The sequence below is a fragment of the Oryzias latipes genome, chromosome 9, assembly GCF_053564925.1.
Source record: "Oryzias latipes strain Hd-rR chromosome 9, Olatipes_Hd-rR_3.1".
Lineage (NCBI taxonomy): Eukaryota > Metazoa > Chordata > Actinopteri > Beloniformes > Adrianichthyidae > Oryzias > Oryzias latipes.
The window spans coordinates 18,040,725-18,059,693 of record NC_136245.1 but is presented as its reverse complement, the minus strand read 5'-3'; the positions used below and the strand labels follow the sequence as shown (position 1 = coordinate 18,059,693).

At 38.7% G+C, this 18,969-nt stretch overlaps 2 protein-coding genes across 2 annotated transcripts; both read right to left on the bottom strand.

Annotated features, from left to right (window-relative positions):
- Nucleotides 1-3,682: 3,682 nt before the first annotated feature.
- Nucleotides 3,683-5,635, bottom strand: nkx3-1 (NK3 homeobox 1). Its single transcript, XM_004072474.5, has 2 exons — nt 5,375-5,635; nt 3,683-5,197 (listed from the first exon to the last, which is right to left on the bottom strand). The coding sequence occupies exons 1-2, from the start codon at nt 5,541-5,543 to the stop codon at nt 4,800-4,802; spliced, it is 567 nt and encodes a 188-aa protein (XP_004072522.1). The 5' UTR covers nt 5,544-5,635; the 3' UTR covers nt 3,683-4,799.
- Nucleotides 5,636-8,901: 3,266 nt separating this feature from the next.
- On the bottom strand, nt 8,902-11,373 carry nkx2.7 (NK2 transcription factor related 7). Its single transcript, XM_004072664.5, has 2 exons — nt 11,022-11,373; nt 8,902-10,546 (listed from the first exon to the last, which is right to left on the bottom strand). Exons 1-2 carry the CDS (start codon nt 11,245-11,247, stop codon nt 10,080-10,082), a joined length of 693 nt encoding a protein of 230 aa, XP_004072712.1. The 5' UTR covers nt 11,248-11,373; the 3' UTR covers nt 8,902-10,079.
- Between the last annotated feature and the right edge of the window lie 7,596 nt (nt 11,374-18,969).

Below are 18,969 nucleotides of genomic sequence, written 5' to 3'. Positions count from 1 at the left end.
ACTCTCTCTCCTCTGGACATCTCAGTCTGACCTCTCTGATTTTATCTCCAAAACATGTGCTGTCCCGCTGATGTATTCATTCCTGATCCTATCCATCCTGGTCACTTCTAAAGAGATCCTCATCTTCATCTCTGCTACCTTCAGCTCTGCTTCCTGTCTTTTCCTCAGTGCCACTGTCTCTAGGCTAACTTTCACATGTGTATAACTATTTCCTTTTTAAACTGTGGGATGAGTAGATGTTTAGTGTTCTGTATATTATTAAGAAACAAAGCAAAAAATTAACACACAGAAAAAAAAACTAGAAAAGGCAAACCACTGACGTGATTTTTCTGCAGAAATTCAAGGCTCTATTCTAAAGCAACATGTCTCTGGACACGTACACTTGTGCAGCATTTCTGAAGTGTTTAGTTTTTACCCTCTTCCACTACTAGTCTGTTTATCTGAAACACACAATGAACTCTCCTGTATCTGTCCCTCATCCTTCCCATACTTTTTACTAATCTCTCAAATCTGCAGTAAACTGTCTAACCACTTTATCGGAAAGATAAAGACAACCAAAAACCAATCTGCAAAACATCGGAAAAATCCCTTTTCCATCTGGTTTTCCTCCTCCCCATGGTTTCATTTGTGTTTTTCTTTTTCCCCGTCTACATGGGGGTCACTGTTGCAGCAACACAATGATTGTCAGCCATTTCAGGGTAGAGTCTGTGCAGGGTATCTTGTGATAGACAGCTGCTGGGTGTGTAACATGTGGGATCCAGTTACATGATCTAAGAAAGTTTCTTTGACGTTGCCATGGGAAGATCTGGCCTCCCTTATCAACGCTCACAAATTTGTCAGGCGGTCACGGCATATTGGAGCACCGACAAAGACTTTCTTTGTGGTGGGGGTCGCTGTTTCTGTACATCTCTGGTGGAAATCTGTTTGTTTGTTTAAGCATGGTTGGCCACCTGAAAAAGAGCTGTCATTTTCATGTCAGTAAAGAAATATTACAGTAAATAAATGCAAAAGTGTCCCAAAAGGGCTGCAATTTATGACTATTTTGTTGCTTAATACAACATAAACATGCAGTCATTCATAGATTTCTTTGGTATAACCCCCTGCCCATTTTAGTCTTTGTCACAGCTAAATCTGGTTGACCCAGGTGTCCCACAGCTAGTTTTACAGACACTCCCCAAACCTCAAGATTGCAGCAGGAGGAAACAGACAAAAAGATGTTGTTATAAGTCCTCTGTCTTTCAAAATAAATGTACCGTGTCTCTTTGAGCCTGCGGAAATGCAGGCATTATAATGGCAGGGTGAACTAAAGTAAGTTCACATAACGTTAAGTTTCACCCTTCAACAAGCTTCACCTTATCTGATGAGTCTGTTCGTGTACAGCCTGAGCAATACGCAGAGATACAGTCGGATTTTCAGTGCCGTCAAAACAGATGCTATCCACCCTTTTTTATGTCTAATTACCTGTTTACTCTGAGGGTTTGGTGAACAATTCAGCCTTTGCCCGTGTTGATAAGAGATCAATCAATACCAGTTAAAAAGTCCAGTTTTGTCTGAGTTTTAAACACCACGTGTATCATCAATGCCTTTTTTTCCCTGCAGATTTGAAAGACAATCTTCTGGACATCCAAGGCGAGTCGTGACCACATCTACAGATCTGAGAATGATTTATCTACAGTTAACCACAGGAATCAGAGAGTTAAGATGGGGATCATCTTGAGTCACCCAGGTCCCTTTGAGGGCAGGTACTTCATCAACCCAGACAGATTAGCGACATGGGAACTCCAGAATCTCCTACTATCAGCTCCATCAGCCTTGCTGCTCACACTTTGGTTTTGTTACCACAAACATGCCCTTCCTAAATATGTAATGCTCTACAGCCTGTCGTCTTATCAGCGCAGCATACCAGCCTGCGCGCAGTTACGCTCACTTCTAGACCACAATGCCTGTGTTCAGCTTGTGCAAAAGTAGTTCAAAGAAATTCTGAACAACAGGAATTAGATCCTTTCATAATTTATAAACAACAGTGTAAGAAGTTGTTGTTAAAGTGTGAATGAAATGTGTGGTGCTTGCTCAAGGAGACAGATTCAACTGATGAATTTATTTTATCTTTTGAGTGCAGGTGAAAAAGTTTGATTTAGAGTAGCTCACACAGTGAAACTCTGATTTTTCACACAATTCAAGGGAAATTGAGTGAAACATGCATTAGCTTTGCTCATGTACTTCTCTCTGCGTGATGACTTCCAGGCAAAATAAGATAACATACACCTCTGTTGAGCCAGTAAAGCTTTAAATCAGGGTTTTTTGTTCACAACAAAGCATGTGAACATTCTCCATGAATACATTGTTAAACCTCCTAACCCTCCAAATTACCAGAATGAAGAATTATTAAGAATCAACATAAGATTTGTGTCATAATCAATTAATACATGTCAAAAATAACACATTGAAGGCGCGTTGTAGAGTCTGACCTTTGTACAGAATTTCCTCACCTGGTTTGTATAATAAAGCTTTGTACAATGTTTAAACACCTAATGTACTCTGAAGTGATACTTTTAGCTTGGAACAAACTTTTACATTATAATGTACAGTCTGTCATGATACAGATATTTTATGTGCCTTTTATTTGAATCATAAGCTTTAATCTGAATTTTTTCTCTTTAGAAAGTTACATCTCTAGTTTATTGTTGCAGTATTTTATTTATATAATTGTTTTATTTTAAAACATAGATGATTGCTACCTTATTATTATTATTATTGCTACCTTATTGTTTCACCCAAAAATTGCACTGTAATTTCATTGTACATGTACAATGACAATAAAGATATTTCATTTCATTTAACTCACATAGATGTGCATTTTGTAGTCTTGCTTTTGGGAGTGCTTTTCCTACGAAATCATTTAAATGGGACCTTTTAAGTTGTAGGTAGTAGTCACTGTAGTTTGTGTTGAAAAAATACAAATCAACATTAAGAAGTATCTAATGTTAGAATGAGCTCCTGGTTGGATTCCTGACATTAGAGATTTGTAATATGTGAGGACCAATACATTATTGTGTAGACTTGATTTAAGGGTTTGATTCCCACAGACTGAAGGAATCCCAGCTCGGTCCTTTCTGTGTGCAGTTTGCATGATCTCCTTGTGCATGTGAGGGTTTACTCCGGGCACTCTGCCTTCCTCCCAGAGTCCAGAAAACGTGCTTCATAGGTTGACCAGTCACTAAAAATAAAGGGGTGGCTGTGGTGCAGAGGTAAAGCAGTCAACATGTGATTAGAGGATAGGTTTGGTTTTTTTCGCCTTGCCCGCCCATGTGCTAAAGTACTTTTGGACAAGACACTGAGCCCCACATTGGTGGGGCTCAACCTCAACCACTCCTGGTGGTTGAGGTTGGTAACTGGGTTTTGCTCCTTCAATCCAGGGACCCTGACTGGAAATGAATGTACAGGAAGAAAATTTAGAAGAATTTCCTCAACCATCTATATCTGCTGAAGTCCCGTTGAGCAAGACCCCAAATTCCAAATTGTCTGCTTGTAGGGGTATCAGAATTGGTTAATTTAAGAGAGTTTTCCCTTAAAAGTATAACCTCAACAAAAAAATGTTCAAAATAAAAAACTGATGTGTGTATTTGATAGTTGGGCAACTGTGTGGGCCTTTGTAATGTAGTCAGAGAAACACATGAGCACATTTCTGCAGTCTGTACTTGCTTTTATTTAAGGTGGACTTTGCTGGCATGCATAAAGCAGAATGTGTATAAACCACATACTCTAAAATATTTTAACTTCTTTTTCCCCAAAAAAACTTCTTCTGTTTCTAATCCATCTACACTGTCTGCTTTACAATACTATGACTGGTGCATTAACTAAAGAGGAGAACATGACAGCCATTCTGCTTCACTTCTCAGTAACAAGAGAAAAATTGACAGATGTAACTTTTTTTATCTGCAAAAAAAAAAAAAAAGCTGCTTGTCACCGATTTGGGCTAAGATCGAACAGTGGATAGCTCGGGTTTTACATTTAACAGCCAAATAAGAGAAAGCTTGCACTTTTAATTTGAAATTCTTTTTCTTATTTCTTCAGTCACTCTATTTGTAAATTTACACAAATTTGTTGTTCTTTTTTACAGCATTTTCCTCTGAGAGAATCTCATCTTCAAGGTGAAACATCATAAACAAATAAACAAAGAAAAAACTGTCTCAAATAAGACACTGACTTCAACTCTATACAGTTACCCTCCTTATGATGTCATCTCTAGAAAACTGAAGAGCTCTCTATCTCCCTGTAATCAGATCAGTGGCTCTTTATAGGAGCCAAGTCTCATTCTTTAGCCCTCACTGACAACATCACACATATCTCGGTGCAGTCATAGAGTTCAACGGCAGATACTTTAAATGTTTTCAGAGAAAGGCCCCCAGTATGTCAAAACTGAAAGGATTTCACACACATTCTGCTGTTGTTGCTGCCCCCTTTAAGAGACTTTTGACATTTTGTTTTATTTTGGAGGCTCGCCTTGTTTGTAGGTTTGGTTCATTGTTCCATTAAAAAATGTTAGAAAATTTATGGTGGTAATTTGAGAATGATTTACACACATTTCTTGGGGGGGGGGGGGGGGGGGGGGGGCACTGTTAAGACGAAGCTTAATTAAGTCATGGGGTTCTCTGATTTGTAAATCCACGTCAGGTCCAAGGAGTTTACAATTTCAGGAATTTTTATGGTCAATTCACAAAAGCTGAGAAGAAATATGAAGTCCTTGTCAAACAGAAAATTCCAGCAACTTGTTTAATACAATAAATCATGAGGCATTTTCACCATAACGCCGGAGCCCAGGGGCCACTGCAGTCCCAAAGGTAAGGTTTGTATTGATAAGCTTTATAGAAGGAGGTAATCAGTGATGATCTGACCAAGTCCTCTCTTAGTCCCAAACTGTCTGCTTTGTATGCATCCTTGCACATCTCGGATGTTTGCTGCTTTCTTTTGGTTTTGTATCTTCTGTTCTGGAACCAGATTTTCACCTGCGTCTCGGTTAGTCTTAAGGAGGTGGCCAGGTGAGCCCTCTCCGGGGCAGACAAGTATTTTTGGTGGTTAAATTTCTTCTCCAGCTCCAGCACTTGGAGGTGGGTGAACGCAGCTCGGGAGCGCTTCTGTTTCCCCGTGGAGTTTAAATTCAGCTGTGGGGAGCCGCAACAGGATGGGTCTACAGACTCTGCAATGTAGAAAACAGATGCAATCAAATGAAAAATTGTTTTTACTTTACTTGCAGTGATTTGTTACAAACTCATAGTACAAGCAGGTGTGTTAACTCAGTAAATATCCGTTTCAAATTCCATTTCTTTCAGTTAAAAATTCGCACATGTGGTGTCTCAAACGTACAGAAACTCACCTGTCTGTTTTTCATACTCCTGAGGAGGAACTTGTTCCAAATCCTCCTTCCGCTGAGAGCATCTGTCTGTCTTCAGAGAGCTGAATTTACCACTAAATCCTGTGCTGCCTTTATTGGACAGAATGTCCTCGATGAGGAAAGACGTGACAGGTTTGACCGTGGAAGACATTTTCCATCCAGTGTGTCAGAAACCTGGAGCTTCTCAGACAGTGTGTCTGTCCTTCTCACTTGGGAGTTCTTAAGTTTTAGAAGTGTGGGGGTGGATTCATTCAGACTGAAGTGAAGGAGGCGGGCTCACTCGTCCAATAGAAGTTGGTCTGCCTTTCTAGATCACCTTGTTTTGACTTTGTTGACATTGTTCTTCAGGAGTATTTTTTCAAGGCTGCTTTGTCCTACACGCTTCCACAATGTGTCTTTGAAAAAATCAATGCAAATACAAGGGGCTGATTTCGAAAGCATTTTTTTAAAGAACAGATAGAGTCATCCAGTTTTTTACATTAAAAAAAATCAAAATTATTTTTCAAAGTAAACTCTTATCAAATCAAAAGAATGCTTTTGATTTAGAAATTGTGACGTTTTTAACTTTGAAAATCAATTAGCATACTTCAGTCTAATGAGCCTTATAGCTCTAAATAGAATAATATTTATGTTTCTGGAAGTAGTAAACAAAAAAAAATCTTCACATTTTTTTTGTAAAATTGTTTTTTATTTTATTTCTTGGTTTGTCAACTTAACCTGTGCAAATAAAGCTTCATGGTTTACAGATTTTTATTGCTCACTTACTTGGAGGTTCGGAAAATGTCTAAATCTATACGTCAGTAATAAGATATTGACAATATGTATTTTAGAATTAAGTGTTTGCATGAATGTAATATTATTTCATCACAAAAGCCAAAGTTAAATGTGAAAAGAGACTGAAATAGACTTTCATTTTGCAGTGGAACACTGAGTTCTCTGAGCAGAATGAAACTTTCTGCCCCAGACATTCTTTAAGTCCATGGTGCCATAGCAGTTAAATGGATTTATGTCTTAATCCTGACTCCCCATCACCTCGGAGTAGCAACAAAGTGGCCTAGGGAGACAAGTCTGTGCAGTAGCAGGGCAGAGGGGTCAGGGTGGGTGGTCAAACCTCCTGGAGCACTAATGAGTTTGACACATTTCAGCCGGCTCCTGAATGGACACACTCATTGTTTGCTGGCTGCTTATTTGTTGTTCTCTGCCGTGCGGTTTGACCTCTTTCCGCCAAGTGAGAGACATCCGTGTTGCTCTGGGATTTCAAGCTTCATCAGGAAACGTCTGAATGCAGGTATGATAAACACGACCCGCCACATACCTTCTGGTGTCTACGTGTTGATCCTCAAAAAACACTTCAATATTTGCTCTTAACTCCTTGAAATTCTGCTTTAGCTTCAACATTTGTCTTGTCAACACAGTGTTAAGATGAGCAGTGTGATGTATTTAGCTCTGACTTGTCTGCTTGAGAATCCCATCGTCTAGACACTCCATTTCATCTTTCATAATTCTTCACATAATAATTTTGACCATAGCAAATGCTTTAAAGGATAAAATGAAGATTGATCTAAAATCTTTGAAACAAAAACCCCCACGTAGTTTTTGTTTTTTGTGTAAAACTCCTTGTTTTCCTTAGAAAAAAATCATGTAAGCACCATAAGGGCATGAGAGAAGGCAGGAGTCGCACCTGTGAGCTGTGCTAACATGTTTGAACGAACTTCTTTTTGAGCATCCCTCAATGCGGTCATCCTTAGCCCTCATTATGTAACAATCCACATGATTGCTCTCTTTTCCAAACCAGCTATAGTTCCCTTTTTTTCACTCATTGTGCTCTGAACATTTACAGATACGCTGGTGGTGAATCAGATGTGACTCTGACCTCTTACCCCCTGGAAGGCATTTGTCTGCCAAAGCACAAACTATGTGGGAACTGTGTGAAACAATGTTTTCCTTCAGCCACGGAGAGTTGTTCTGCCATCAGTCTTCTGCTGTTTCTCTAATCTTTGGTTGGCTGAGATTGCTTCTTCATTGTAACTTCGGAGTAAAATTGTCAGACCACTGTTACCTCATCTGATGAGCATCAGAGCCTCTTTCACCTGGTTTTCACAAGGACATTCCCTCATGTGCATTGTAGAAAGAAACAAATATGTCACAAGACCAGATTACCTATAGATTATCTCTGCTTTATGATGGACAAGTGATTTATCAAATACCGAGTTATTTTTTAATAGTTTTTTCAAGAATGTCCAGACTTTTTTTTAAGTGTTATTTTCTTAAAAAGAAAATTTAGAATCATAATTATTCATTCTAGTATTGAAAGGCTTAACAACATCACATAACGTTTTTTGTTGAGGAAAAGTTAGCCACCTGGATTGTTAAATTATCATTTCAGTGGAAATGTGCTTTTTGTTCTTTGAAAACGTTTTTTGCTCATGTTTTCTTGAACAAGCTCCAACATTACCTAGATGCAGATTTTTTAATTAGCGCTAAATTTCCCAATCATTTTATTTCCTTCCCTCTGTAAATTGTCTTTTTGTGATTTTAAATTAGTCAAAATTTTTGAATAGATCCTTTTTAATTGAGATAATCGAAACGATTTTCATGGTTTAAGGTTAAAAACATTGAGTGCTCTCAATTTCAAATTGTTATAAAAGCATTTTCCAAATTCAAATGTATTTCACCAAGAGGAGTGTATTTCTTTTCTAGTTGCTTTTCCTTTGGATGTATCCAATTGAACCATATTTTTGTTTTTACGCGATTTAATTTAGTACAATACATTTTATTTGATCCAATGTCTTATCATTTTACATGAAGGGTAACTTTTCACCTAATTCACCACTAGAAGGCGCTTTAAGCCTATTGTAGACACCTGACCTGTCCTGTAACACCATTTCATTGTTATTGACATCATTTCTAACATTAGTAGAAGTATTAGTAGTATGAACCTATTGACTCTTGAAGCCAACAGTGTCTTAGGCTTGTTGGGGTTTTTCATTGTTCAGTGTCAGACAGTGGAACCAGGATCATTAAATCATCTTTGCAGCTGTCTCAATCACTACATAATCAGAGAGGCACTCCAGGGCTTACAGAGCTAAACTAAAATGCATCATGACTTCAAATCTTTCTGAATCAAATACAATGGTCCTTTCACTAACTTCCACAATCACGTCATCCTGTATTTAAATGGACCCACATAACAAAACTGTAAACATGTCTTTAAAGACTGTAAAAATGTCATCCCTTTTCTCATTTTTGCCAAATCTTCTTTTTTCTGTAAATTGCACATACAGAAGTTTTCATTTATTGAATTCTTGACAAACCTAAAAGCATAAAAGTTTGTAACCGTTCACAATTTCACTTTGTTGCTATAGAACAGAACCCTGCAGTTATGATCTATAGAACAGAACCCTGCAGTTATGATCCTCGAAGATCTGTTGGTCCTGGAGGAACTTTTTTGTGGGTTGATAACAACAGAATATTTCAATCTCAAACATTTGAAGGGTAAAAATGGTCTCTTTCAGATTTTCAACTTTTATTTGCAAAGAAATTTTAAAATAACTGCTAAATTAAAGCAATACGATCGAGCAAGCTTCCGAAAAAATAGGAGAAAATAATGTTCAATCTCAATGCAGCTTTACGCATTCTTTAACACCTTCAAATTGAATGAAAATATCATCCTAACATATACATAAATTTTATTTTCCGTTTGAATTTTGTCTTATTGTGCTGCTTTTAAGGCATGCAATTAAGGAAAATCTAATGAAGGGGATGAATAAGCAGTCGCGCCTCCCTCCGTCACACCAATAGCACTTTTACGCACAGGCGATAGTTTATCAGTCACGGTTAAAACATTAACTGCACAGATTTATGTCATTCAAATGGTTAGAATATGTCCTTTTTCCCCCAAAACACTTGCTCTATGTTTCTTGCTACCTTTAACACATGCTGGAACCCACGCGCACACGCACATCATTATCTGATCTGTTGGACTCCTCTCTGTCTGCAGCTTTTTTCTTATCTGTGCTGTGATGCCGCTGCATCTCCTCTTCCCTCCTAACTTTTTTTTTTAATGTCGTGAAGGTACAATCAGGGTGACAGGAGTTCGTCCTTTGAGTATATTTTGTATTTATCCATTTCTCAGCTGTAAATCCGTTCCTCGTTGGAGCGAAGGGGACTTTTACCGACACGTTTGATTGAAAGTTTGTGAGCGAAGAAGAGCCGCTCTGTCTGCTGGACTGTTTACCAAGCAAAGCTTCGGGACTCTCTGGCCTTATCAGTAGGGTTGAGAGTGGGACAATAATGAGCTCAGTTTGATACAACAGCGTTGTCAGGTCAGATGTCACTTCATCCATTAACCCTTGATTGCTGCCGTTGATAAGCTGCAGCTCCTAAACTGGTAGTGTCTGATCAGCTGTGCCATTATCTGCCAAAGTATCTGGTAGCTTATTTTTTTCAATAAAAAAATGAGGAGGCATTAAACTTTGTTCAAATTTGACAAAAAAAGAACTTCAAAATTGGCAAAAACTAAAATAATTTGCAACAGAAATGTCTTAAATGGTTCAGCTTTGATCTTATTTTGGCTGAAAGTTTCACACAAAATATTTTACATTAATATGTAAAACATCTTCAGCTTATATATCTCCGTGGAAAATGTGGGTCTCTCCGTGGCAGACGGGCCCCTCGTTATCATTTGTCAGATCCTGGTTGTGGGACAAACGCGGGGCGAAAGGTAACTGTGACAGCCGCAGTCATACAAACTGCCCCCACAGCCGAGCACGGCGTTGTAATGTCCGACAGTCACGTTGTAGGGGGCTGACGGGGCCCCTGCGCTGCACAGCCTCCCATCCCTCACCAGCACCGGCACCGCCACGCGCCTCGGGGCCGAGGGGTACCCCGCTAACTCCAGAGACTTGTCCTGTCTCTGACGCTTGCATTTGTACCTCCTGTTCTGAAACCAGATTTTAACCTGCGTGGAGGTAAGTTTGAGCACGTGGGCCAGGTGTTCTCTCTCCGGGGCGGACAGATAGCGCTGCTGTCTGAAGCGCCTCTCCAGCTCGGACACTTGTGACTGAGAGAAGAGGACGCGGGGCTTCCTGTGCAGCCCGGCGCGGCTTTTAGGGTCCTGCTCACTGTGGGGTGGACTGTCAGCACGGATCATACCTGCACGACATGAGAAAAATCTAAAATTCCCCAACAACAAAAAATACGCACAAGAGATGTGGACATTGAATTGTCTTTCTTTCTTTTTTCTTTTATTCAAAAAGGCGCAATGGTTTTAAGAGAGAAATATAGTCTGACAAAATGCAATAAAAAACAAAAAACAAAACAAACAAATAAAAACTGTCAAATTTCAGAGAATAAGTGAAAAGATTAAATAATAATTAAATTTCACTATTTATGCATACAACTGTTTTTAAAAATATATCGTCTGTGGAGGTATTGATAGATATCAGGACGTATGCAAAGCGGAATAGAAAAAAAGAGCAATCTCAATAATTTTTACAAAATTATAATGCTTCATGTTTCTTTCTTTTTTCATGTGTAAATTTGAGCCTCAATAGGCTGAAGGGCACTTGAGACCGTGCAGAAAACGATTCTATGAATGTGATGTGGCCTTTAGGCTGCATCGTCTCACCCTTTTCCGCTGCTGCTGAGTTGGAACCCCGCATCTTCTCCTGCATCCCAGGGAGGCTCTGCTCAGACTGACAGTCGTAGAAGTTTGGAGACGCAGCATCCTGATGGTGCTGCATTGGAACAACCTGCTCACTCATCCAAAAACAGTTCTCCCAGTCGCTGCTGTAGTTCAGCCTCAGAATATCCCTGACGGAGAAGGGCGTCGAGGTCGCGGAGCTCGGGTGCATCCTTACTAGATGTGTTAGGTGCTTTGCGCGCGGGGGCTGATGATGTTGATGCTCCCGGACGGAACTCTCTTTTGCTGACTGATGAGTGAAGACTTCTGAAGATCTGAATGGTTCAAGGGTCCAGCTAATGAACACGGAAGATGGTTATCTGCCCCCAGAAGAAACACAGGGCAACACCCCGACACTCAGGGCGCACAGCTTCTAGTCTTCTCACCTTACAGATTTAGTTCTTATAATACCCGCCTTCTCTGAGAGAGAACATAGCACAATTGCATAATATTTCATAAAAGTTTCCTTTAAGAAACAAACTTGTCATACTATAAAAAGTTACATTTAGCATTTTCAGTAATAAAAAGCTATAACCCATAAAAATAAAGTTGTTTATTTTTTGCTTTAGTCTTTCGGAAGTAAGTCATGACATTTTGGCTCCAAGCACGCGCTCCTGGCTATTCAGTAAGCCACCTAATCAGCAGGCAGCTCCTCCAGGGCTGAGTGATGTTGGGTGATGTAGAACAGCTTTGCCTCCGACATTGTTTTCCAGCCTTGTTATTACCGCTCTCAGGCCACAACAAACAGTAACTTTACACCTGATGTTGTGGAAGTGGAGAGGCAGCGGCGCCAGCCCGCAATGCTTGACTGAGGCCCAGGCGCGCGTCCGCAGAGACAGGAACACGGACAGACACGGCGCGTCCCACTGCATGGGATGTGTGTGTGTGTGGGGGGGGGGGGGGGGGGGGGGGGGCACTCAGTCCTGTTTGCAGTCCACGCGCCTGAGAAGCTGTTACTGAGTTTGTTGAAAAGATCCTTCCTTAATGGGACAGATGGAGCACAGGATGACACCCAAAGGCAAAGGGCGCAGCAGTTTGAGAAGTTGCTCACAGATCAGGGCAATGGTCTAATGACCGAAAAACTAGACATTCAAAACAAAAGCAGTGCCACACATTACAGTTTTTCTCAGTCGCTTTAGTACAATTCTCAGATCAGAATTGAAGTTTGCAAATACGTGTGTGCATTTCTCAAAACAATTTGTTCAAACAGCAAAACACTATGGATTTCTTGCAAAAGCCTGTAACTTGCTCAAAATCTTTAGTTCATCTCTCAAAACTAAGTCTTTATGTCATTGAACATGTCAGTGCCATCAGAATGTCAAGTCCTTGTGTCATTGTCTACGAACAAGACTGTCAAATTAGTTAGTCATGTTGTCAATATAACTGTGTACTTTAGAGGGAGGTTCTGATGTAAACTATGGCTAAAGTTTTGATGACAATTATTGTAAAATGTAAGTTACACATTTTTTGTTTGATTGCAAGAGACTGGACAAGATTCACATTTACACTTTTATTGTTCATATTGTAATTTGTTGACAGAACCATGTCATACCAACATAGAAAAAACCCACTGCAAACAGTAACACAAAGGGGAAAAAAAGATAGGACAATATTCTGTACAACAGTTCAGGCAGTGCAGTAGGAATTGGTGTGGTCTTCCTACATCTCTTGTCATTCCTGTATGTTAGGCCACAAATTCTCATCCACATCACAGCGAATATCCTCTCTTGCAATACAATGAAATATGTTTGTCACATTGTGACAACTTGGTCAACCATTTTGCAGTTAATGACTTATACGATGAAGAAATTACTGGGTGTTTTGAGGAGTAAGACTATTGCACAGTGAACTATATAATACATTTTGATCAACATGACATAAACGACTGATAATGTAGCAAAGAGCAGAGACTTGTACATAATCATTTTCATGGATGTACCAAAGCAATTGCAACTTGTTCAAAGAAGTGAGAAACTGCTTATATAATGTGCACAAGTGACATCATGATGTGAAGATTGAACAAATAGTTTTGGGAATTTCATTCTGATCTGAGAATTGTACTAAAGCGACTGAGAAAAACTGTAAGTCAAATCTTAAATTTGGAAAAGAAACAGTAACCACATAGGTGTGGTAGTTTCTTCAAGCAAAGAAAACTGTCTTTAAAATCTTGGAGGTTGCACTTACTTTTCATACAGTTATTTTGAAGAAACTCCAGTGGTTCTGTGGTGAATTCCCACAAAACCTTTAGCCTTTATGTTCAACTGAAACATAATTTAATGAGACAAAATTTAAAGTCCCCCCTCCAAAAATAAAAAAAATAAAAATGTCGACATGATGTGATGGTGATGAGGAGAAACAGCCTACTACAATACAATACAATACTACATTGAGAAGCAGCTCCTCCTGAGATAGATAGATAGACAGACAGATAGATAGATAGATAGATAGATAGATAGATAGATAGATAGATAGATAGATAGATAGATAGATAGATAGATAGATAGATAGATAGATAGATAGATAGATAGATAGATAGATAGATAGATAGATAGATAGATAGATAGATAGATAGATAGATAGATAGATAGATAGATAGACATCTAAATGATTGCGTGTACAATAAAAATGGAAGATTTAGTCTTAAATTATTATTAATAATAATTTCTAAGTTGATAGTGATTAACATTACCTGAAGGTCCTGCTTGAATACTAATATTTAATTGAAAGAAATTGTGTCAAACTTTGTTTGGAGTCATCTAAAATTCAAATGAATAATTTTTATAAGGTTTCAGCCTCTTTAATCAAAGTTAAGCGACTGCATGAAACAAATGCCCATATGGATTTACAGTAAAAAAACAAAAAGTTTATAATAAATATTAATCTGGGATAAAAGAAAATGAACACATTTCGAATGACAACTCAAGAAAAATATCTTCAATTGTTATGGAAATGGTTAAAAACAAGTCAGTTCCATATATTTTCCTTCAATCCTCTACTGGCAAATGTCTTTCTTTACCATTTGGAAAGGGGGATCCTGTGGTGAAGCCCTCTGTGATCATGAGTGGGGACGTTGGTGTGGAAAGATCCCCTAAATATTTTTTTCCTCGCTTCATTATCAAGGCATAATTTATTTTCCAGTTCTTTTTCTGTTCCTTTGTTTCTCATGTTACATGTCAAACAATGTCGATATAATGTTACACCAGGAGTTTCTGCCACAAACTCCAATAAATCAAAAAAAAAGGGAAGAAAGTGTTCCGGATCATACTTCCTGTTTAAGAACAAACTAAACCTTGCTTTAGTCCTAAACAATAAAATATTTAACAGTAATATTCTGTAAAAGAAGTCAGCAAAAAGTAAAAAAAAGAAAAAAAAGAAACCTGAACTTCAAACGTACAGGTGGAAACACTTGACTGTGTGATACCTAGGGGCATTTCAGTTTGCCCAGTTTTGATGGGTTAATTGCCTAATCACCACGCTGGTGTTACCTCGAACCTTGAGGCAATGCTGTCTAACTGTTTCTATGACTAATGTTGCTTAAAATCATTAAGATCTTTTTCCACTGATTCCATCATGTGTCCTGTCACGGTAACATAAGAAGTACAGTTTACCCAGAAGACCTTTGGCAAAAGAGGAGCCTGATAGAAGCTGAAAGAGAAGATGGCTTCTGCCTCTATTGACGGAAACTTAACCCAGACTTCCATTGGCTGATGAGCAATTTAAGGTCTTCTTAAAAATGTTAGAAACCTCTTCACTCACTCAACCTTAGATGCCAATTGTGGTTTAAGTGTATACGTTTCACGATTATTATTATTTTTCTTGTTACAATGTTCTAATTTTCAGAGACACTAAATCTTGGATTTTCAAAACTATAGTAAAGATGTCAAGAACAAAATAAAGGTTTAAAACGTATCAATCTATGAATATAAAATATAAAAATATAAATTTTTGCAGGACATTCACATGTTTTACATGGACCCGCATGTTAATCATAGTCTAGAAGTTATTGAATCAGCAAAACAAAAACAAAAATGAATTCAACGTTCAAAGTCTGTTATTTCTGTATAATAAAAATAGATTTTCATTTAACCGACTAAAGCTCCGTTTACCTCGGCACTTACCACCTTGGTAAACTGTTTTCCATCATTGCCTGTGGCATGACAACATTGACAGTATCTTTTGTAATTCATATAATTAAGTTATTATTGGGATGTCAACACATTTTTTGATCAGTGCGGCACAAATACCGTTTGATCTTGGATATGTCCTACTTGCTGCTATAAATTGGAACCAGGTGAATTTGTGATTGAATGTTGAATGTCCGTTTGAGACATGTCTTGGTGTGTTGAATTTTTTTTCTTAAAATAAGAATTCTTGAGAAGACAGTTTTTCTAACCCCATTGCCAGATTGTTTTCTTTTTTTTATTTAAAGAAAATCTGTCAAAAGAATGTTTGACTCAATGTGACCCGTTTTTTCAGTAAGTTTTTCTCTCTTAGCAAAATTTTATGTTGAGTTGTTGTGTTTTGTATAAAACAGATTATAGGTAATAGGAAAAATAGACAAATATACTTGATAAAATTTAGCATTTGAAAAATCTGTAGCCAATTTGTTACTGATCAAACAATAAATCCCTTCTAACTTCTATGGCTGGATGGAATTTAGCAGATTCTCAACAGTATTTTGAGCTCTTGCTCTCAGCTCACTTGATGTCCAGCATGACATCTGATGGGAAAGAGCATATGGAAATGCAGTGTATGACTATAAAGGGTGTCAGCAAAAGCTTTCCATGTGGAAATTGGTGCAACTTAATTTTGGCCACTAGATGTCTCTACCACACTGTCTGCACATCATTGGTCCTGTTTAAAGTTTCTGATCAGTAACTTTTTTTCTATCTCAATGCAGAATTAAGTGTATACTTAGGAGCTTCTTTTCAGACTTTCAGAAATACAAAGACAGAGAAAGTATGTATATGTGAACCTCATCTCTTTCATGGACTTAAGTTGAGATGTGTCTTTTGAGGATGTTGAATGCGAGTTTGAAGGCTCAGTGATGTGTAGGTGTGTTTCTCTGGTCTGAACATCTCTTCCAGGTCATCCACAAAGATGGGAATGCAGCAAGAACAGAGGATTTTACTGATATGAATCATATGTTGACCTTAGTTGCATTTCTCACTGTGCTTAGAGAAATGGGGACATTGATAGGTGCAGATAAAGAAGGCAACATCTCAAGGATTACAATGTTTGAGCTTCAGTAAAGTGATCAAATGTGCTGTTGGTTCAATCCCTCATAATGTACTTTTTCTTTTGTACTTTTGTGAAACAAACATATTCAGATCCACAAAGACTGCATTTCTTTTGATTTCCGGACAAACACCTCAGACAGTCCTGCTTTGGTAAAACCTGAGAAAAAAAACAGTTTCATCCTCTCCCCCTGCCACTCTAGCTCTTTCTTCAGTAAAAATTTGATCTAATTTTCTTTCCTGTCCTTGAATATTTCCCCACAGAAATAAAGGGATAGTGATTGCTGGGTAAGATTGAAGTGGATGTAATCTTCCACTGCTCTCAGTCATTCTCCATTTCACTGCACATCTAATTTGTCACAGTGCTGATGAATATCCCACAAGTTTCATGGGAAAGAGAAGGACATAGTGAATATAAAACACACTGGGAAAGCGTGGAAGCAATTGCTGTACCGCAGTAACCATAGTGCATTGTTCTTTTTGCCCCATGAAATTGCTGACCCTGTGTATGTGCACTGTGGAGACATTGCTATCCTCCCTCAGAATCACATCAAGAGATTAAACAAGTGACAAACAAAGCTTGGTCAATTGCCTCTGTGCAGCTCTGTGATCATTTATGATGCCTGACTTCAGGGTCACTTTGTTTACCCATGGACAAAAAAAAAAAAAAAAAGCAGCACCCCATCAAGCTGTGCAAACGAATGCATTCTCTGAGAGCTCGCTTTTTGCAAAAGCCACACACATTCACAAGCATGCACACATCTGTTACACTTGGTTGTATAATTTCAAAGCACACGTTCTGCTGATTAAAAAGAAAAAAAAGATAGTTGTGCTAAAAAAGTTACGAATACAAGCAGATGGTACAAACTGCATCTTCACAATGACATCGTAATTTTGTCATTAGGCATTATTACTCTGGTCGGGTTTTTTTTTTGGGTGGTGAGAGACTTGGCAGCTGTCCAAGCAACAGGCAACAAAATGAATAGGCAGGGTCAAAAATCTGCTCAAATGTTTCCTGGCAACAAGATGTTCCTCTGTTGAAAGCAGTCCTTCCATCTAAATAGCTATTAAAAGTTGCCCACCACATAACTGTAGCAGTGCAGAAAGACATAATGAGAAAACCTGTCTTTAAAAGGGATGTACAAAGCAATCTGTCCATCATGCTTGTGTGTGATAGTCCAGAGGAGTGTGTTTTGAATGTCCCTTTATAGGCAGAAAAGCAGAGCTGCTGCATTACCTATCAATGAGCGTAGTGGCTGATGAGAAAGCCCTTCAGGATCTCTCTCTAAATAAGCATGAAATTATATCATCCACTGACTGAGATTAGTGTCCACAGAGCTTCTTGCCTTCTGCCAGCTCTTGTCCTCGGGCTGTCAAACCAACCAGTCACTTTGCAGCTTCAGCTCATTTCAGCAAGAGTTTAAGAAAGTTCATGTTCTTTAGAAGGTACCGTCTGCATCCCATCATCGTCCTTCATGGGTATTGCAGGGTTTATTACATGCTGAGGGTATGTGGTAAACCAAAGCAATTCTTTATTCTAATTATTGGTGCTTAAGAAAGCAGCTATTGTATGACTGAGTGGAAAGAATGTTGTACTTTGGGGTTTTAGAACACACAGCTTACAAAAAAGCTCAATTTATGTCTTTAAATTGGTACTAAGCTAAATTCCCTCTGTTAAAGCTGTAACCTTACATCTGTACGCATCAATAAAAACTCACTTGTGCAAAAAAAAAATAGCACCTTTGCATGAAAATTCTGGATATTGGCAACATTAACGAATGATGTTTCAAGGACCTTAAGCTACATTCACACTGCCATTGGCAATGCATGTTCAAGTGACCACTTTCAATGAAAGGTCTATGTAAACACGTGTTTCGTGCTTCCACGTTCAAAACTCTCGCATTCACACACACATCGTCACACAAGTTTCTACAACCAATTTTGGGCTCTTCGTGCAAAACTTGCATGCACTGGACACGTGTTGCAGGTTAAACTAGGCCGAAATCAGGGGCTAAGATTTGGTAGTGACGTATGGATGGCGTCCCTTGTAACCCTTGTGCTATCCTAGGCACTTTAACGTTGGGAGTTGGGTCATCTAGACCCACTAGACAGTGCGCTGAACCTTTTTTCTTCAATGATTTGTGATCTTCACTGGTGTCCATGGATTACATGAAATCTTTCCACCTTTATCCACCTTTGTCATGGTAGGAAGAACACGTCAAAGTAAGGGTGGGGTCATCTAAGATAGCACAAGGGTTAATTCATGGAAGTGCCAACCGTTTGAACGTCTTTTGAAGGAGAAATTAATAATTGCAGTAAGTGCAATTATGCAGGTCTTTCATATATCGGAATAGAAGTGGGAAAGTAAAAGCATGGAGCAAGATTTGCGAGATTTAGACTACTTCGACCTATCACACCAAGTCTCTTCCAACTGTAGATGGCGGACATGCACTGGTATCAGGTAGCTAAAGTCCGGTGTAAACACCAGACGCTAAACACGCTTTCAAAAACCCGCTAAATGCATGTTCTTCCATTGTGTTCATTGCATTCAAGCACACACTAAATGCATGTTCTTGAACATGCTTGGTTTATACAAAGCTTTAGATGTAGTCTTCTCAGACTACAGGACAGACATGAAGTAAACAGAACCTGGAATG

Coding starts and splice junctions, on each gene's coding strand:
- nkx3-1 (XM_004072474.5), bottom strand. CDS start 5,543: ATGTCTTCCACGGTCAAACCTGTCACGTCTTTCCTCATCGAGGACATT. Junction 5,198..5,374: donor GGAGTATGAAAAACAGACAG/GTGAGTTTCTGT, acceptor TCTACATTGCAG/AGTCTGTAGACCCATCCTGT.
- nkx2.7 (XM_004072664.5), bottom strand. CDS start 11,247: ATGCACCCGAGCTCCGCGACCTCGACGCCCTTCTCCGTCAGGGATATT. Junction 10,547..11,021: donor CTCAGCAGCAGCGGAAAAGG/GTGAGACGATGC, acceptor CATGTCGTGCAG/GTATGATCCGTGCTGACAGT.